Genomic DNA, 21,293 nt, shown 5'->3' with positions numbered 1-21,293 from the left:
TTTTCTTGTGGTCTTCCGGTTTGACCATTTCTTAGCAAGTGGATTTATCATAAAATATTCTGAGTATTTTTATCTTGTGGTCTTCCAATATTAGTGAACATCCTATATTAAGGTGAAAACTGAGGAAATTGTGTTTTCTTTTCTAGTTCTGCAATAATCATTCTTCTCCTATTCCTATCCGGCATTGAGAGGTTCCTAACCTCTTATATGATAAGAACCAGGACTCTTTAATATATGTACACACACACACACACACACACCATATACAGAATAAATTCAGAATCTCAGTGCAGGCTGCTTTAAGGTCTGGGATAACCCCCTGGAGTTCTATGAATCTGGTGTCCTCTTACCAGCCTCTTTGTCTAGAGGTCTCCACACCCTGACCTCAAAAAGACTGCCACTGATTTTTATTTTTATTTTTTGCTCACAGAGCTGCTACTACTTGTCATCTTCGCATATAGCTCCAGGGAGCGGTTCCCATATTTCTTGACTTGAGAAGAAAAAATTCAGGTCTTACAATAATATATAAAGCCTGTGATCTAGATCTTATAATATTGTATTTGGCCAGTTGTTAAAAAACATATGACATTATTCTACTGCTTCCATCACTTCATAAAAGAAAAGATACAAAAGTGTAGGAAAGGTGAACTGTCAGACTAAGGAGAGTGCTTTAAATTGAAGAATTCTAGCTTTATGGAAAACTCTACAGGTCCTGTTTTGTTTGTTTTTGTCCTTTTATGATTTCACTGAGCGCTAGGGAAAGTGTTGCTCTGAAATTTGGGACCATTTCTCAAAGGCTCCTTTGATTTCAGTGCTCCAGAATTTGATAATACTCTTAGTCCCCACAGATTTTTATCTCTACATTAAAAAATTCATTCTCAATCTGGAAAGGATCTGATGAGATAAATATTTGTAGTTGATGTTCTCTTAATCTAAGAAGAACGTTATATGGTCTTACTCAAACATATTTAACCTATTTTTTATTTCATTTGACTGGCAGCATTTCAAAAAGTATTTTTTCTACTTGTTTTTCATTATGAAAGATTTTACACGTACACAAAGATACAAAGAATACAATTTTTAAAAAATCCATGTAATACTGGTGATATTTTTCGGTCTTGCTTATTTCTCTCATAATCTTTGGAAATAAGCCTTATTCTTTGGTAAAATGTATTATCTAAGGGTCATAGGCTCTAAACATTTTGAAAATAAAATCATAAAAAAGGAAATCAAAACTTTTCATTCAGAAAATCAGTGTTTACATTTGGCTATAAATTACGTACTCGTCCTGTTTTCCCTCCTTTTCTCCCTCTCTTGTCTGTGTCTTATAAATGTAATGACCATTCTCATTTTTTTAACTTTCTATTTAGACAATCAAATTCTCCACCCCCCATCAGACGCCAGCCCACCTGGAGCCGATCCTCTCTGGTACGTATAAAGTCTTCAGCAATCAAATGGTCTGACTGTTGGGAATGGAGTGGCCTTTTGTTGCTAATTTGAGAGGAGACATGCCTAGGGCGCCATGACCAGGTGAGATCTGATGAGAACCCAGAAGAGCATCAATTTGCCCAGCAGGTGTGGTGGACATCCTTTGCCCCCATTCATGTCCCATCATGTGGAACATCCACGTGCCCATCTATGGCCATCACTTCTTGAAGTGTGGCTCAAGGTTCACCGCTTAAGAGTAAGTCTCAGGGCTGATGAGATCATGTTTCTTTAATGAGTGACCTATTACATGTGTTTTCGTCCACTTGTTCATCTGTGGTTTTATCACGCACTGTTCCTGATTGTCTCATACAGATGTGTCTTCAGTTACAAGCTCCACAATTTTTTTGTATTCACTGCCCTAGATAGAACTTAATAAACTAGACAGAAAATGCTTTTTAAGGACACCGGGGTGGCTCAGTTGGTTAAGCGTCCAACTCTTGATTTGGCCTCATATAATGATCTCAGGGTTGTGAGATCGAGCCCCACATCCGGCTCTGTGCTGGGCATGGAACCTGCTTAAGATTATTTCTCTTCCTCTCCCCCCTCTCCCTTCCCCTCTCTTAAGAAAGGAAGAAAGAAAGGGAGGGAAAATGGTTTTCAAATGAACCCACATTGAATGAGTTTACTGCCCATTGTCTCACGTAGGGTTTTCGGTAGAAAAGACTAATTCCACATCTTCCAATTTTAAAGTCAACAAAATTGATTGACTAAATTGATCTGCTTTTCTAACTAACATAGTTTTTGTTTTGTTTTGTTTTGTTTTAAACTGCTCCTCTTCTGAATAAGGAAACACAACTCTCATTTCAATACATGTATTCTATCTTAGGCTGTGCTTTATTTTGAGGATGTGTTAAGGATAATATCATAAAAAAATGCAGGAGAGTTGGTTCTCTTTAAAGTATCTACGTGTTTTAAGTCATAATTCTTGTATTTTAGGTTGTGATGTCTGATACAATATCAAAATAAATATGTGACCTTTAACATTTTCTAGTTGAGGATTTTCTTTGCAATGATAGAATAAAATTGATTTTTTTCTCATACACAGTGTATACCCTATAGGACATCTTTAACTTGTCTTTTAAAAGGAAAGTTTGGGGGATTTTTTTTTTCTGGAAAATGCCTAGACAATGAACTCTTAGAATTCTAAAACTGCACCATATGTCATCACATTCCTGAGTCCCCACATGAATATTATTAATCTTGATATCATGCATAGCATCTCACAAGTGGCCCTTTCCTTGGAGATCTCAAGGGTCACATTGGGCTTTTCCCTTGTGGCATTAATAGATTTGTTCATGGCACTGGCTTCTTTATACGTCTCCTTTGTGAATATTATTTTAATTTTTTCTGTAGAGTCCACATGTCTTCATTAGGGAAATAATTTTTCACTTATGTCCTTAAAACACCATAGAGGCAAAGCACTGTAAGGCTGTCTTGTGATTGGATCTCATCTTACTTATCTAGAGAAGATAAAGCGGCTTTCCTATTTTATCTGGATGAAGACAGTTTGCAGGAAGCCAAATTCAAGGCTTCCCCCCCTTCCTGTATCCTTAGGCTTAAACCATTTCACCATGAGTTCACTGGGATGAGTGGCATTGTCTCTTTTTGGCTTCCTTGCTGATGCCCAGGACTGCTACTTTTCTCTTGCTCTTTGGCTGCCCATGTTATAGCATCTCACTTGTTTCTGTATTAACAGGTCTGGAAAGAAATAGAATGACATACATTATATATACGGAATATATACATATATACTACTATATGGAATAAATAATATCCTGAAATGGTATATGGAGTGTTTGCTATTTTGTTCTTTGCTCTACATTTAATGCCAGTTCATAAACAATCACTTAATTATTGGATTTTTAAAAAAATAAGTGCGAGAGAAGGCAGCAAGCCAACCGTGCCTTACTATGTGTATGAATCCCTTCCCGCTGTTTTTGTTACAAGCCTCAAAACTGGCTGTCCCACTCTGGAAAAACTGAGGTGAATGATGTATTACCAAGAAGAGGAAAAATATTTTAAAATTATAATTCAAAAACCAGCCAAAGGGAGATTTGGGAATATTGAGAAAAGCCGATAGTGATTCAGCACCTTTTCTTTGGTACCATGAACTAATTTCTTAGATTAGTTTCAATTCTTCATTTCTTTTCTCCTGACTCTTTTTCATTTTCGGATCCCCTGTCTTCATCGCCTTCTTGATTTGCCCTTTAGATGCTTAAGCATCGTTTGTGGCAGAGGAAGTGGTAGAGGAGTCATGATTCTGGAGAATGCTCTTCCTTAATGGAGCGACACTGAGAAAGTGTGACCCCTGCTGGCTCTGGGTTTTTTTTTTTTTTTTTTTTTGGCTTGATCTCAACTTTCTTCCTAGAGCAGTAACAGTTAAACCAGTATCTATAAGGCTAATTTCAAAATAATCAAATAACAATGTAAGATATTTTGCTTGGTGGTTTACAGGCCTAGCGTTTTAAAAAGATTTTTTTTGTTAGTATCAAAACTTTTTCTTCAAGGAAGTTCTTATCTGGAATCCCAATATATAAGTAAAATGGTTATTGTTTCTCCTGGGGGGAAGAGGCATGATTTATGATTGACAAGAAGCTGAGACCCACTCAGGTTCAATGTCTTGCTCTAGATCTCCTTAGCAACTTACTGTATTTCCTTTGTTGGCTCACCAAATATTGAACCTGTCTAAGCATTTTTTTCCCCTCTGAGTTCACCCTTACCTATTGCAGGAAGTTAATCAGATTGAGGCTAAATGGCCATCTTTAAGAATCTCTTGGAAAAGATTCTTCACCAAAGGGGGTGTGTGTAGGCGGGGGGAGATGGTTGAACTGGAATCCCTGCCAGGCCCTTCCACATTGGGTTCTCCAATGGGAGGGTCCATAAGTGGTATTGAGAACTACATACTAACTGTTGTGGGTTACCCTTCAGATTTTTGCATGAGTTTGCAAGTGGACCCAGCTCAGCACTCCCTTGTCCCTGTTGGAAGTTGATGTACTGTGAACAAGGGTTATAGGTACAGCCAATTTTTAATAGAGTGAAAAAGAGTTCCCCCATAGTCATGTTATTTCTTGGGTAGAACAGAATACTATACATGTTCTGAGTTATTCCTTACAAAGGCATTGGGAGGGGCACCCGGGTGGCTCAATGGGTTAAGCCTCTACCTTGGACTCAGGTCATGATCTCAGGGTCCTGGGATCGAGCCCCGCGTTGGGCTCTCTGCTCAGCAGGAAGTCTGCTTCCCTCTCTCTCTGCCTGCCTCTCTCCTACTTGTGATTTCTCTATCAAATAAATAAATAAAATTTTTTTTTAAAAAAAGGCATTGGGAGTCTTGCAAGTGTATCAGGAAATGGACGATATGTTCATTGTAGCCTCTTAACTCTCCCACCTTGAACCAGCCTCCCTACTCCTCCCTTCCCCGTTTCTCCAGTCCTAAACTTAGGAGTCAGGGGTACCGAGGAGCGAGAAAGAGGTATGGGTCAAGGGCAGACAGGCCGAGCAGCCACGCTGTGCTTCCCCGCAGGTGTGGGTGAGTGATGGGTGGGTTCCCTGTGAGCGATCGCCCATGGCCCCTTGTGCCGCGGCCTTCCCAGCTTTGCCGTGTTCTCTCTTTCAGCCCCGACAGCAGCCGTACATCTTGCCTCCCATGCACGTCCAGTGTGGGGAACACTACTCGGAAACGCACACTTCACAAGGTAACTGGGGCTTGCCATTTTCCCTTCTTAAGACGAAAAATTGAGTACCTGTGAGCAGGAAAGACCATTTTTTTTTTAGACGACAGTCATACTTTTGTCTTGACTTTGTCATTGTCTGAATGACAGCAGGCAGCAATTTTGATGTATGAAAGGCATAGAATGTCATGGGCCCTGGAGAAGAAAATTTTTCCAGAATTGGCTGCCAGGGGAGTTGGGAGAAGGAAGGGGACAAGTTCCTTTTTCTTCTGCTCTGGTAAGTGGGCTTGGAGAAGAGAGAGGGCCAGTAAGCCCAATCGAATACTCTTCACCCTCACTGCCCTTATCGGAAAGCTTCTAACAGTGCACCGGCCTCTCATGGTGACAGAGAATACAGACGTCCAGAATACTTAGAACAAAGGCACAAATGCTCCCAACTCTTTTTCACTACCGTCTGCCAGCTGTCTGTGCACTTGTTCTTGCCTCCGAGTAAATCTCTTTTCTTCCTCTTTTTCTCCCCCAAAACATCATCGTGCAAAATGTGTGAGAAAAATCCAATCCAGTAATAATGATTCTAATAATCACAATTAACATTTATAGAGCAATTCCACTCCCTAAGCACTGCGCTAGGCCCTTGCAACGTATTGTTTCTTTTAATCCTCAAAATAAATCCACGCCATAGGTACCATTATTCCATTTTGCAGATACAGAAAGTGGGATACAGAAGGGGAGTTGGAGGAGCTCGGACAGGAAAATTGGCGTCAAGAGCCAGAGCTCTTCATTATTACACTAACGGCATCTCAGAAAAGGAATGAAATTAAACAGGGAGGCTGACAATATGTTAAATGGATCATTAGTTTCTGTGTTATCCTATGCCAGCGATTTTGAATTTCTCTGTGCTGTCGGAGTGTGCGATTGGAAACTTAGATAATGAAGACTATTTAATAAAACACTTTTTATAAGAAGACTAGCAAAGTTTCCCTGCTTCTGTGGGAAAACACCAAACCCCACTAGAGCTAGAAGGGGAATACTTTTGTCTCCGTGTTTGGCTGGGTTTTCTTACCCAGCAACTCTCCTGTAGTCTGGAACCACACTCCTCTTCGGGCAGCTGAGTGTTTTCAGTCACCTTTTCTGGTTAGTTGGGAGTGTTTTGTTTTTTTGTTTTGTTTTGTTTTGTTTTGTTTGTCTTTCTGCCTTGTCTTCCTTTACTTTGCTTAAATCCATAGCGTGAACGTGAATGTACTTTGCTCACTGAAAAATGTCTCAGCAAGAGGTTGCCTTCCTAGAGGCGGGTGTGTGTGTGTGTGCGTGTGTGTGTGTGTGTTTTAAAGGAACCCCGGACACCTAGAATGGGCCTGACTTTAGAAATGTACTTTTTTATCTCTTTCAATACCCCTTGGATTCTTATTAATTTGAATGTGAATTGACCTCAGTGAGGAAACTGATTTTAGAGGAGAGTTGTAGGCAGTGGCTGAACTCTTGATTCTGCTTTTGCCCTCCTCTGGGAGCTCATCACAGCAAGCTAGCCATGCACACGGACATCTTGACTGCATCCCTGTCTTGTGTCTTAACGCTCAGGTGAGCGTTAAGACACCCCTCACCTCAGTTGAGGGGACCTTTGCGGACACAGTCAGGAACCTAAGCCACAGGTGCTCAGTAATATCAAATCGGTTGCCCTGTTGAAGTTCTTGACTTCCTGGCCCAAATATCCAGTCCTCTGTTGCTGGACCCTGAACAAGAAGACAGATTCACCCAGCATGAAGGCCATTGTTGGTGCCTGACTTCAAAGCTGATGGCAAAATCGAGAACTGACCCAGGTGGTAACTATTCCAAGTGGGCATGGCTGGCTTTGATTAGATTCCCTTTTTCTTTTTAGTATGCTTTCAAGGGGGGTTCCTTCTGTATGTTGGCACCTCACCCAAAATTCCTGGTTTTCCTTTAGAACGTTTGGGTGGAGACCCCAGGGTTTCACTTTTCATGACTTCTAAAAAATCACGCCCATGAGTGTCAGGGGGAACTCAGTCGAAGCAGGGCGATGTGGGGGCTCACGTGCCTTTGTTTGACTCCTTGTAGACAGCATTGTCCATGGGAACGAGGAAGCCTTATACCGCAACTCCCACAATAGCCTGGACTTGAACTATTTAAATGGCACCGTCACCAACGGCAGCGTGTGTAGTGCGCACAGCATCAACTCGCTCAGCTGCTCACAGACGTTCGTCCAGGCCTCTCCCGTGTCCTCCAACCTCAGCATCCCGGGGAGCGACATCATGCGGGCGGACTACATCCCGAGCCACCGGCACAGCGCCATCATTGTGCCGTCTTACCGGCCGACCCCCGATTATGAGACAGTCATGCGACAGCTGAAGAGGGGGGTCCTGCCCACGGACAGCCAGAGCCAGTCTCTGCGAAACCTCAACATCATCAACACACACGCCTACAACCAGCCGGAGGATCTGGTGTACAGCCAGCCTGAGATGCGGGAGCGGCACCCCTACACTGTCCCCTACGGGCCCCAGGGCGGCTACGGTAACAAGCTCGTCGGTCCGTGCGACCCGATGAACCCAAAGAACTGCACGGTGCCGAGCAAGCCGGGGGCCAGCGCCATCTCCCACACGGTGAGCACCCCCGAGCTGGCCAACACGCAGCTCCAGGGCGCGCAGAGCTACAACGCGGCCCACATGCTCAAAAACTATCTCTTCAGGCCGCCGCCCCCCTACCCGCGGCCGCGCCCTGCCACCAGCACCCCGGACCTTGCCAGCCACCGCCACAAGTACGTCAGCGGCAGCAGCCCTGACCTGGTGACCCGCAAAGTGCAGCTCTCGGTGAAGACCTTCCAAGAGGACAGCTCCCCGGTGGTGCACCAGTCTCTGCAGGAGGTGAGCGAGCCCCTCACAGCCAAGCACCACGGCCCTGTGAATAAGCGCCACAGCCTGGAGGTGATGAGCAGCATGGTGCGGGGCATGGAAGCCATGACCTTGAAGTCCCTCAACATCCCCATGGCTCGCCGGAACACCCTCCGGGAGCAGGGGCCCCCCGAGGAGGTGCCCGGGAGCCACGAGGCTCACCAGCTTCCCCATTACCACCACAAGAAGACTTTCTCCGACGCCACCATGCTGATCCACAGCAGTGAGAGCGAGGACGAGGAGGACGAGGAGGTCCCGGGCTCGGTGCCGCAGATCCCCGTGCTCCGGGAGAAGATGGGGTACAGTGCGCAGCTACAGGCAGCCTTGGCCCGGATCCCAAACAAACCCCCACCCGAGTACCCCGGCCCAAGGAAGAGTGTCAGCAACGGGGCGCTGAGGCAAGACCAAGTCGGCCTGCCTCCTGCCGTGGCCAGGGCCAGAGTCCTGAGACACGGGCCGGCCAAGGCCATCAGCGTCTCCCGAGCCGACCAGCTGGCCGTGGCCGGGCCTTCCCTCGGTCCGTCCATCTCTGAACCCGACCTGACGAGTGTGAAGGAGCGGGTCAAAAAAGAGCCTGTGAAGGAGAGACCCGTGTCCGAGATGTTCTCGCTGGAAGACAGCATTATAGAGAGAGAGATGGCGCTCAGGGTAAGTGTCCTGCTCTCCCGGGGCGGAGTCTGCGTCCCCTGCAGTGTCCTCTGCCTCTTTGCCGTGACTCTGAGTACGGAAGCACCCAGACGTTGGGGAGTTGGCAGATCAGTGAGCATTTCAACAGGCTGTTCTCTTTCACAGAACTTTGTGTTTCACCCTTTCGGTTCCATCTTCCATTTTCACTCAGGGCCCCGACTGGTGTACTTGGCACCACGTGCCGTCGTGGACTTAGGATGCTGCGTGCAGGCTGGTTGTCGGGCCGGGGTCCAGGCCGGCGTCGTGCCCTCTGCTCAGGGTCAGACATCCCATTGTGTGAGCTGCTCAGAGCTCTCCTTCCTGCGTCTCCTGTTGGTTCTTTCAGGGGAAAGCTTGTTTCCCCCGATTAGATCGTGTGAGAGAGCGACCCCCCCCCCCTTCCAAGCGCAGCTCCGTGTGGCGATCTGTGCGTCAGGATAGCTCACCGGTGTTGACCACACCAGGACGTGTCTAGCCTTCCTTTCAGATTTTCTTTCAATGGATGTTCAACACAACCCAAGAACACGACAGTATACTCACGAATTCACCACTGAGCTTTAGTTCCCCATTGAGCTCATTCTGTCAGAATGCACACATGTGCGTGTGAATACACGCGTTCATCTACACACACGTACAACGTTTGAAGATGCCTGATATTAGACATGACTCACTGTCTTTCAGGACATGTGCCAGCTGGAGGGCCAGGTATGGTCCGAGCAAGAGTGTGTAGGTAACAGGTGCACACACAGACCAACAAAGTGAATTATGTCCTAATGAGAAAATTGCTAGATTGTAGTTGCGACTTTAAAATTTTATTTATTTATTTTATTTGAGAGCAAGAGAGTGAGCGAGGGGAGGGGCAGAGAGAGAGGGACAGCTTCTCAGGCAGACTTCAAGTCAAGTGCAAAGCCTGACCCGGGGCTCGATCCCATGACCCTGAGATCATAACTTGAGCTGAAACCAAGAGTCAGACGTTTCGCTGACTGAGCCCCCACCCCTCCAAGGTATCCCTGTAGTTGCTACTTAAAAAAAATAATTCAGATGACTGTTTCTGCTTGTTCTGGAAATTTTCACTCCCTTAAAAAATGAAAAATCACGTCCTTAGTAATGAGACCGCTCTTGACTTCTCCTCTGCAGGTACCACATCTCTACATAAGGTAGCTGGCATGTGGGAACTCCGGGCCAGCGGCCAAGTTAAATTTGCTTCGAGGGGGCTTCTTAGACTCCCTTCCTTTTACAAGTCTCCTTGCGCCCCAGTGGCTAATCAAGCTGAAGAGAACAGCTAAGGGCCAGCCTTTTAAGGAAGCCACGTTTTGGGGTTCAGGACTCTAACCGCAGCAACTTCATTACTTTAGACAAATTTTCAGAACATTCCCAGCAGCCCGGATTTGGCCCCAAGTAGAGTAGCACTAAGAATTTGGTACAGGCATAACTTTTTCCACTTTTTGCAAACCTAGAGGGAAATTGTGAAAGATGTGCTTTTGCCTATGGCCAATAAAACCATTTGGCTGGGGGATGGAATGACACACGGGGGTGGCGCCCTGGGGAGAGCTTTCGCAGCTTGGAAAAAGTCATGCTTTGGTGGAGATGGATTTTCAGTGTGTTTTGGCCCCGGAGGCTCCTTTACCACAACTCAGGAACCTGTCAGAGCATTCGGCTCTGCTATTTCCCCTGCTGATTTGAGGTTTATTGATACCTTCATGGTCCCATAAACTCATGGTGGTCATCTTATCCGCTCCTCCTGTTACCTGTGTTAAACAAAACCCTGGATCCAAACCCATGGCCCTAACTCCCTACATAGAGTTTCTTGTGCCATCACAGAGAAGGAAGGGCGTTTCCACCATTTTTCCCATGGGCTCACCCACCCCATCCATATGGATAATAGTGAGTAACTGAGTTCATCCCTTAATTGTGGCTCAGGAACATCGGTATCCCGTTCCTATTTCATTTCCCATTGATTTTTTTTCCAGATTATATATACTCAGGAGCTCAGGGATCGCTGCCCTTGGCTGATATCTTGACCTTAGAGAAGGACTAGGAGATTCTTCAGTGAGCCACTGTGCGAGCGAGATGGTGACAGTGCCAGTGGCCCTGAAGGTGGGGTAGTTCTCCATCTGCTGTTTTTGATGAAACAGTGAGAAAATCTAACCAAAGGGGAACTGGGCGGCAGGGGTGGGGGGCGTCGCAGGTATGGTGGGAATGTCCCCTGTGGCAACTCTCCGTAATTTTGGAGCCACTTGTCTGTTTGATGGGTGATTCAGGCCTGCTGCTGTGGTAGCTCCGCCTTCCGGCTGCTACTGCTGACTTGAGGACATTTCACTGTCTGTCTAGCTTCTGAGCCCCAAGTCAGGTGCCAGGAAGAGAAAAAGCCAAATCAGATTTCTTGAGTTTTTTGTTTTTCTTTTTAATCTCTGGTAACAAGTGTATAGGGTAAGTGAGAAGGAACTAAGAAAAATCGTTTATCACTGGGGTTTCGGTTTTCACTAGGTAACTAGTAATCCTTTTCCAAGAAAGACAAGATAGTCACTTTTTGCCTTAGGCCTTGTTAGTGTCCCCTTATGGTACCGATGGAAGGAAGCAGAAAGACTGTTTGGAGGACCTTAGGGACTTTTTTTTTTCCCCAAAATGATTGCTTTTCTCAGAATTTCACAGAGGAAGTGAAATGTTCCCAATTAAAAGAGATAACGGGAAAATTATTTCTCACAAACATTAATAAGCAAGCAAACAAACAAAAGCCCCAAAATTGAAATCCAGAATCTTCAAACTCTTCGTGGGATGGAGAAGCCGGGGCCATTCTTTTGGCCGAAGGTGAACCTCGGCACTTTTCTCACTCCCCGTTAGTCTTCCACTGAGATGTTCCTTCAGTTTGTCTGCTGGGCTGGTCCTGACAGTGGATGAAGCCTCGCATTGGTGGCCTTCCCTCAGAAAGGCCAGAGCTCCATTCTGACTCTGGGTGACATTGAGAGGCTGACTGTGTGGGGTTGTAATGCCCGCCTGTGCCCCCACACTTGGGATAGTCTGCTCACTCCTTGTCCTCTGCCAGCACCATGGCTCCCTCACCACCAACCTCTCAGGGGGAGTAAATTTATAAATAATAAACCCAAGGGGGTAAAAAAGGACCTTAAGCCTTGAAGAGAAACCAGGGATAAGATGACCCCTTCCCGTGTGGCATCCAAAGGGACCTATAGAGTAGTTTTGTTTCTGTCAGGAGCAAAATCTTAAATGCTGTTTAACTCCTCTGCTCATATGCTTTAGGAAGTCCCACTATTCTTCTGTCTTCTAAGACAAAATTATTTTTGGGAAATGCTCCCACTGGATTGCCTGAGTAAAACAGGTGCCTTTTCTACCTCAGTCGTTTAGGGGGCACTAGGGAGTATAGCCTTAGAAGTAACAGCCAGAACCTTGACTGATCCCGTCTCAGAATGTTGGTGCAGGTGAGGTTGGAGAGGAAATAAAAAATGCCACCAACAAGACCTCCAACCCTCTCCCGGAATGGGCTGCTCAGTCCCCAAATCCATATTCTCCCATACCTGTGTCCCATTCAGTAATGTCCCACCGTGACCATTGGGAACCATGGGGCCCATTCCTGGGGCCTTACAGATGCAGCAGGAAGGGTAATGCCTCATGGTCACATTGGATGACTGGAGACGTTGGTGTTGGCAAGTCTGCTCACCCGCATCTCCCTCGTACTGCAGACGGTCCCGGGGACCAGAGCTCCAATATAGGATTGACTCTCTCCATCTCTGCTCCTCAGAGTGGAAACTTGGGAAGGTTTTTTTTTATGGTTTGTGAATCTGCATTTCTTAACAATGCAACAAACCATGTTTATGGTTTTTTGTTTTTGTTTTTGTTTTTAAATCATTTGATCTGAATAAAAGGTCCATCATTGTGACTGGATTGGCTGTTTCTCTCTCCCTCACTCTGTCTTCCTTCAGCCCTTACCTTCTAGAAGCATCTTGCTAGTACACAGTTTTGCTTTTTTTCTTTTTCTTTTTCTTTTGGAGTGAGCCCCATGGCAGAGGGATATTTCCATGGCGTCTTTGCTCTTACTTATTGTTAGTTCATTCACTCATCCATTTTTAGATAAAAGCTCAGGAGTCCCGGAGGACCTGGCTTCCGCAGACACAGTGGGAAGAATGGGAAGGCTGTGTTTGAATCTGCCCCACTAATGGTGATTGTCTGCATTCCTTGGCTGGGGAGTTACAGATTTGGGGAGATTAAATAAAACACATTCCAGCATTCTACCCATATAATAAACAATGAGAACATGCCTTTTCTTGCCGCAAGAATCTAGAGAAGCAGAAGATGGCCACTCTGGAAGCACAGAAGCGGCCGCTCATGTTGGCAGCATTGAATGGACTCTCCGTTGCCCGGGTCTCGGGGCGGGAAGACAGTCGAGCCGATGCCACCCGAGTTCCCATGGACGAGAGGGTAAGCACTGGGCTTGTCAAGTGTGTGATTCATTCTCTGTGATCTTGGGGTTCCAGAGCTCTCTCCTTGCCCAAACATGCCAGCCCTGAGGTTTGTTTGATGAATTAATTCCCCAGTTTGAGATTAGCAAGACCCGGTGTGTGCACTGTATTAAATTGATGCTTTCCAGCATCTCAAGTTTCTTCATCGAGTTGAAGCAGTGATGCCTGCCTAACAAGGCAGGGGCATTGCCTTGGGACCTGCCACTAGCCAGCCACGTAGCCTTGGTCCAGTCACTCCATTTCTTTGGACCTGTTTTGTTGTTGTTGTTGTTGTTGTTGTTGTTGTTTTTTGGCAAAATAAGGAAGTTCACCTGTTGCTGTAGCTCTCAGCCTCTATGAATTTAGTGAACCATTATCCTTTCTTAGGGAGTGACTGTCTTACCCAGATATTCATAGAATTCTTTTAATAGACCATCCCCCTATTTGGCTGTAAAACGTGGCTGATTTATCATTTTTAGGATAATGCATTGTGAGAACTTTGGTTTTGAAAAGCGGGAAGCAGCTGCATGCTACTGTTTTAGAAGTAAAGAGGGGTGTTCCTTTAGTTCCTGAAATTACTCTCTGGTTAAGAAACACGTGTAAATTTAATAGAATGCTAGTAGCATTCCTGTTTCGAATTTCTGCCAGTATATATGAAGTATTAGAAAGGCCTGGTGATGGGTATTAAGGAGGGCACGGATTGCATGGAGCGCTGGGTGTTAGATGCAAGCAACGAGTCATGGGACCCTCCATCAGACCCTGAAATACTAATGATGTGCTGTGTAGTGACTAACATAACAACAACAACAACAACAACAAAGGTTTAAAGGCAGAAGGGACTTTAGAGGAATCATTTAATCCAGTGAATACCATGTGTTTGTAATGAGTGGTTTGGCAGTGGGAAAAATAAAAGACAAGATCTCATCTTCAGAACGAGGGAACTATAGATCAGTATCATCTTAAATTTATCAAAAACAAAAACAAAAAAACAGAAAACAAAACAAAACACTGCTCTGGAAGCGGAGAAAAAGGATGTTTGGGTAATTGAGAAGAACAGTCTTCTCATCCCTGGGACTTTAAACAGAGGTGTTAATAACAAAAACACTGATTTTGAATTTGGGTTCTTGCCTGGCCTTGCTGACCACTTCTGTTTCAAGCGTGAGTGAGAAGGAGATTGGTTATTGGGCCAGAGACACTAGCACTATGGTGAACAAGGAGACCAGATAATTCGGCGTCCATCGTACCCCCAAAAGTACCGATTAACACGATCACTGTGAAATATTTCAAGGACTCTGACCCGTTGGAGTTTTTGAATAAGGTAATCCGGGGAGCTGAGGATTAATTTCTGTTGCAGTTCAGAACCCTGAAGAAAAAGCTAGAGGAGGGAATGGTGTTCACAGAATACGAGCAGATTCCCAAGAAGAAGGCGAACGGCATCTTCAGCACGGCCGCGCTGCCGGAGAACGCCGAGCGAAGCCGCATCCGCGAAGTCGTCCCGTACGAGGAGAACAGAGTGGAGCTGGTCCCGACCAAAGAGAATAACACGGGTTACATCAACGCCTCCCACATCAAGGTGAGTGGGGGGCGGCTTGTGGAAGATTGCGGGGTTCCCGGCAAAAATGCAGGGAGAAAAAAAACAAAAAAAAAACCATCGGGCTCCGACTGAGCCTCTTGGCTCGTCCCCAGCCCCCGAGGGAGTGTTTTTGAATTCCGTGCAGCTTAGTCAACCGGACAGGCGGGCATGTCCGTCACGGCGGAGAGAAGGGAGCCGCGTGGCGTCCAGGAGAACCTCGGGTCGCGATTGGCCGCAGGGGAATTCGCTTGTTCCTCTCCGCGACTTACAGCAATCCCCGGGGCGCGCTCGGGAAGCTCCGGGTGTCCTCTTCGGCTGGTGATTCGCACACGGTGGAGACTTTGGAAGTCGCACGTGTTGTGTTTGTCCTGGCAGGGACGTCTTTAGGGGGTTGGGGAGCGGCAGAAACTGCCCGGTTCTCCCCGGTGCTGGTGCGGGTCGTGCGCCGTCCCGCCGACGTCCCCCGGGTGCGCCGTGTCCCGAAGAGCGGACCCTGCGGCGCAGGCCGTGAAGGTGCCGGTGGGTGATGCGGCTCTTGCAAGGCTGGCCGCGTTCGTCCGCGCGGGACTATCCTCCGTTCTTTGTTAGTACCTCAGATAGCTCAGATCTTCACGTCTCAGTACTTCACCAACTTGAAAAGTAGCGTCGCTTGACGCCAGCTGGAATTGAGAGTTCTAGATGCGTGGCTCCATGGTTAAATGTCTCCGACGTGGCTTACCGTCCTCTGCCCTCCCAGTAACAGAATGTAGTTGCTTGGAATGTCACTGCAGGCTCTGACCTCCAAAGTGGGAGAATTTATTCATATACTAATGGTACAGCAGGATGTTTTTAAATCATCCACAGTTCATGTTAATAGTCGTGTATGATCATAACCTCAGAAATCTGTTTCTGGCCTTGTTTGGCGTTATTTCCTTTCCTCGTTGGACTTTCCAACTGTAGCTGAATTTTTAGTAGGTTCCTCTGAGTCTCTAAAATACAGCCATCACTATATTAAAAAAAAACTATATAAAAAATTAAAAATAAATAAATAAAATACAGCCAGATGTCTGGTGCCTGTGTCCGTTACAATAGTTGTAGGACAGAATAGGAAAAGAACACTGTGGTTGGATGTAGGGGTTTTGTACACAGAGCATAGATAACCACGTGTATATTTTTAAGTACCAGAAAGTACTGTGCAAAAATACGAAGGGGTTACTCTTGTGGACCATACTGGGTATTTTGGTTTTAGGTTTTGAGAGTGAGAACTAAAAGGATACAGAATGAACCCCAGGAAACTCTTGAGTAAACTGACGCCGCCAGTTTCCTGGGCTTAATTTAGATTAGGAAATAATAGCCAAAGTAATGAATCAGACGAAGATACAAATCGCAGAAATGCTCCTTGGTAGGATATCTTTGGACTCTGACACAGCTATGCCATGCTGTCTTCTTCTTTTGGCCAAATATCCTTCATCGTTTTCCATCTGCGTTCTGGAAAAGCTGTCAATCTACATCAGCTTTGCCCACCGGGTATTGTTAACAGAAGCTTCCCTTTCCTCTGTATTCTCCAAGGCCTGCATTTCATCCTGTGGATCTGGGTTAGACATGGGTGCGTTTAATAGACCCGTAGAGCTTGTAAGAACTTGTCCTTGTGTTTTTCGAATAGAGCTGTAGATCTTGCCAATGTTTGCTCCCTGGGTTCCAAGCAGCTATTGACGTAGAGCCGAGATTGATTTGCTCCAGAGGTAGAATCATGACATCTGTGAAATCTACCTCAGTAGCATTGGTTGTTGTGTTTTAATGCAGTTTCTAATGCCCTCCTGTCAATACTTGGAATTTGCTGATAGGCCCCAGGCAGCCACATACTTTGGAAGTATTTATGGTTCCTATATGTTGGGTGCCAGAGAGGCTAATGTTTAAAATCACAATTCCACAGATAAACGAAACTCCACGCCAGCCAGCCAATATATGAATGTTATCTCCCACCAGTACTTGGAAAATGGATTTTGCTTGCCAGCTTTGACCTAAACATGTCTTGTGTAATGAGACAATAACAGACATTGTTTTTGTTGGAATCCAGTTAGTATATAGTTTCATAAAATAAATGAGGGAAAAAAGTTTCAAACAAGGATCACTCCGTGCTCCAAGAACTCTCTAGAGATTTGCACTGGTGGACGTCGAAGGAGGCCCGACTTTGCACAGGAATGGAAAGGAACACAGAAAGAATGCCGCCAAAGGGCACGATTTCACCCTGACAGCATGACCTTCAACACCTCAGGCACAATTTACTCCTGATTCTCTGCCACTAGTACTTCTAGCTACAGAATTAGTCTCCCAAGGTCACCCTGAGCTGCATGGGGTAATACTTCTATTATCCAAAATCATCTCATGACTCTGAAGTTCGTTTGGATACTGTGGTACCGCATGAGCGAGGAGTCAACAGTCCGGTAGCACGCGTGGTTGCTAGAGGTGCGTCTGTAACACCTGTACGTGACACACGGAGTCGCGAGAACAGTGGAGGGTGACAACACAGTACATAGCATGTCATCAGTACAAAGACCTCACTTCCATAGGGATGATATTCCGTGGTACACTTCTTTTTTTAATTGTGCAAAAGGATGGTAGAGAGTACTGTGCCTCAAACTAGGGGACACAGTATAATAGTGGGGGTATGAAATCAATTTCTTGATCAGGACCACTTTGAGGTTGTGTGTGTGTGTGTGTGTGTGTGTGTTTTAAATGAAACAGACTAGACTAGAGAGGAGGAAAGAATAGAAATAATCAGTACCATGTGCGTACTAAGCACAAGTATTATTTCTGTAACAAATTCTGTTAGGTTATACACACCCTTAGGGTTATGCAATTTGAGTGCATGTGTGTATGTGTGCGTATGTGTATGTTTTTAACTCTCATGGGTTTGTATATAATTACTATAAGTTACAGACCAAAAAAGAAAAAGTATTTTAATAGGCTTGAGTGACAAAATGTATTTTCATGTAAGAATGTGTTGCCAGACTTTTTTGATAATATCACTAACCCATTTGGCCTAAAATATTATCCACGGTTTTCAGGTAGAGACAGATGGAGCCATGGTCAGCAGGTAATGCTGTTCTAGATTTGGGGTTCATTTACCCTTGCTTTCCTTGGTTTCCAGGTGGTGGTTGGTGGGGCACAATGGCACTACATAGCCACTCAGGGACCCCTACCACACACGTGTCATGACTTCTGGCAGATGGTGTGGGAGCAGGGAGCGAACGTGATTGCCATGGTCACTGCGGAAGAGGTAAGGGTGCTGGGGGTACAGCCATCTGTCCCCGGGGGGGGGGGGGGGCGGGAGATCAGCTCTGCATCTGGTGACCTCGCTGTCGCATCCTGCTTCCTCCACCACCGTTTCTCTGCAAATGCTTTTTCTCTCTGGCACGCATTTCTTTTCTCTCCTCCCACATAGATTTGTTTTATTTCCCAAAGATAATTTATTGTCGTATCCCATTTTCATCCAGCTTATTAGCGCTTTTCCTTAGACTGCCATAAACTAGAATCCATCAGACAAACAAATAAGAACCAAACTTCAGTTCAGCCAGCTCACTTGTGTGTGCCAAACAGCGCGATCATCGCTCCCCTGGAATTTGAGCGAGAACTTAGGGCTGCTGTGGGTAGATCGGCGCGTATTCCCAGCCGCGGGCATGGCCAATCCCACACGCTTCTGTGCTTAGCAGCTGAAGAGAGACCAGAAACTGGTGTTCCTGTAGAGGTCTCTCTCTTCTTTGGGGAGAGGAGAAAAAAAAAAAAATCGTTACCTTTTTTTGCCAAGTCAAATGTAGTTTTTCTGTTGAAACTGGAGAACTCTGCGCGGTGTTCTAAAAACTGGTGCTCGCCGCTGGTCAACCGAGCAGTTTGCTCGGACTTTGCTGCCTTTAAGGGAAGAAGTTTTATATTTCTTCTCTTGTCACGTTCTCAGTTTTTTTTATTTTAACCACTTTCTTTTCTTCCTTTCATGAGATTTTAACTTCCGTTTTGAAGTCATTTAGGGGACCAGCTAGCTTCATCTGTCTTTCACCAGTATCTGCGGCAAGGAATACCCCCTTCCTGGTGCCTGGGTGGCTCAGTTGGTTAAGCAACTTCCTTCAACTCAGGTCATGGTCCTGGAATTCCGGGATCAAGTCCCAAATCGGGCTCCCTGCTTGGCTGGGAGTCTGCTTCTCCTCCAACCTCTTCCCTCTCATGCTCTCTCTCTTTCTGTCTCTCTTCCTCTCAAATAAATAAAATCTTTAAAGAAAAAAAAAAAAGGAAAAGAAATACCCCTTTCCTACAAATTTTTAAAGGGTGGGGAGCAGCGAACTGAAAACAGAACTCATATTTCCTTCATGGATTGTTCTGAGTAGTTGCTTTCCAGAACAACCCCTTAAGAAGGTAGTGATGAAAGTTAGTTCAAGCCCTTTAAAACCTGTAGTACTTCTCTCGGCTGACTTGAGACCTTCCCACGAAGAGTTAATGCTCTGTAAAATGTATAGAATCGTTTTTTAGTCTTATAAAATCATACTACCGGAAGGGATTCATTCAACTCCAAACAGTGTGTCATCTGTGCTGACCGGGGGCCTGGTGGCCGACTAGATAGGTGTGATCCCTGTCCCCAGGGAGCTCCCGTCTTGGTGGGAGGGACCAGACAAATAAAGGAAGCTTGGGGGGGGGGGGGTCCCAGCCACAAAGGAAGCAGAATGGAGGATGGCATTGAGAGTGGTGGCGTGCAGCTTTTAGTCAGACGTGCGGCCGTGGGCCCTGCGGGGAGGTTGCAGTTGGGCTGAAACCTGGGTGTCCAGAAGGGGCTGGCCTGACAGGCGTGAAGCCTGGTGATCCGTGTGGCAGCCAGAGGCTTACCGTCTCTTGGAATTTGTCGTCCGCTTGGACACTCAGGAGTGACAGAAGGTAAGGGAGGTTTTACTGATCTCCCTTGGTCAGTAAAAGAGGCAGGTGTCCTTCAAACGTAAGATTCCGTTCGAGCAGATGAATTGGGACAGGAGCCTTTGTAGCCCCCCACAGGTGTAAGCAGGGGGCCATCGGGGCTCCTCGGAAGAGCAGCCTCAGCGCCCACGCTCAGTGCCCCAGCTCTGCCTGCTGCTTAGCCTTCCTCTGCCGCCTCCTGCTTCCTGCTCGGGGTTTCCTTCTAGGTCACCATGTGATCCACTCCCCACTACAGTGACTTAACCGTGCAAACCTCAGAAACAGAGATCCCATGTTGTTCCTGCCCTTGGCCCTCTCCACTGGCTCTTCTCCTTCACGTTCAACTGCCGCACAGTTGTCTGTCTTCTGAGTGTCTCTGTGCTGTAACTACGGCTGCAAAGGTCTTGGTGTCGGTGCCTGGGATCTCCCCCGTGATGGAGACTGCCTAGTGCCCCGAGTTAGTGACCTAGACGCTGCTCGCATTTCGTCTGTCCTCAGAGTTTACGAAGAAGGGGATAAGAGCTTCCCCTGACTGTATTTCTGGTTTTGCTTTTGTGTCTGATTCAGGAAGGTGGACGAACCAAGAGCCACCGATACTGGCCCAAACTGGGTTCCAAGCACAGCTCGGCCACCTATGGCAAGTTCAAGGTCACCACAAAGTTCCGAACAGATTCCGGTTGCTATGCAACCACAGGCTTGAAGGTCAAGCACCTTTTGTCTGGGCAGGAAAGGACGGTGTGGCATTTGCAGTATACGGACTGGCCGGATCACGGCTGCCCAGAGGACGTCCAAGGATTTTTATGTAAGTTTTTTCTTCCCAGTCAGAATTTTACCAACTGCATCCATGGTCTGAGAGTTGGAAATGAAATGATAAGAGATGTTTTCTCTTAAGTGGCAAATGTATTATATCACTGAAGTGTACGTCCCTCCGTATGGTATGAAAGAGAAGAATAATACATGTCCTCTGTCACAGTCCCCTTACCTTTTACCCAAATAAGCTGAAACTGTGGCAAACTAGTTCATTCCATCTTGATGCAATAGGCTTTTAGGTACTCAGTAACAAACCTGACAGATGTCACATATCTGAGCCTTGAAAATATTATGCTAAGTAGCAGAAACTAGACACAAGTGGACAGACATTGTATGATTCCATTTTAATGAAGTATCCAGAATAGAAAACTTCACAGAGATAGAAAGGGTAGATGTTACCAGGGACCAGGGGAAAGGGGAAATAGGGAATAGGAAGTTACTCTTTGAAACAAAATTTCTGTTTGGGGTAATGAAAATGTTCTAGGAATGGGTCCCGGTGATAGTTATACAACCCTGTGAAAAACACTGACTTTTTAATTTTTCATGGGGGTTTGTATCTCATAAGCCCTGCATCCCTTCCTTACAACAAGAATCTCAATGAGTACTTTCCAGTTACCTCTGATTAAGATACTGGGAATTACTGAAATTGAATTGTTGTTTTTAGAACTATCATTTTTTAATTTGTCAATATATTTTTGATAGTATGGTTTCCTTAGAAGCCCGTTGACCTAAAATATATGCGGTATTTTATTTGAAAAGCTGAGTGTGTGCCCACTGCACTTCAGGCTCTGGATCAGGCTCTTAGAATCAGGGAACCATT

The 21,293-nt window shown here is 45.9% G+C and overlaps 1 protein-coding gene across 5 annotated transcripts in view; it reads left to right on the top strand.

The window, feature by feature from the left end:
• PTPN14 (protein tyrosine phosphatase non-receptor type 14) overlaps nt 1-21,293 on the top strand; it is a 174,756-nt gene that overhangs the window by 136,985 nt on the left and 16,478 nt on the right. For all 5 annotated transcript variants that reach the window (XM_082701737.1, XM_082701739.1, XM_082701738.1 and 2 more), the window contains 7 exons: nt 1,371-1,428; nt 5,102-5,180; nt 7,230-8,707; nt 13,013-13,156; nt 14,531-14,749; nt 17,880-18,008; nt 20,231-20,465. In XM_082701737.1, coding sequence (XP_082557863.1) covers nt 1,371-1,428; nt 5,102-5,180; nt 7,230-8,707; nt 13,013-13,156; nt 14,531-14,749; nt 17,880-18,008; nt 20,231-20,465 — 2,342 coding nt within the window. The remainder of the gene's footprint in view (nt 1-1,370; nt 1,429-5,101; nt 5,181-7,229; nt 8,708-13,012; nt 13,157-14,530; nt 14,750-17,879; nt 18,009-20,230; nt 20,466-21,293) is intronic.

The sequence above is a fragment of the Mustela nivalis genome (genome assembly GCF_964662115.1).
Source record: "Mustela nivalis genome assembly, chromosome: 16".
NCBI lineage: Eukaryota > Metazoa > Chordata > Mammalia > Carnivora > Mustelidae > Mustela > Mustela nivalis.
The sequence above is the reverse complement of the archived record's forward strand: the minus strand, read 5'-3'. Positions and strand labels throughout refer to the sequence as shown.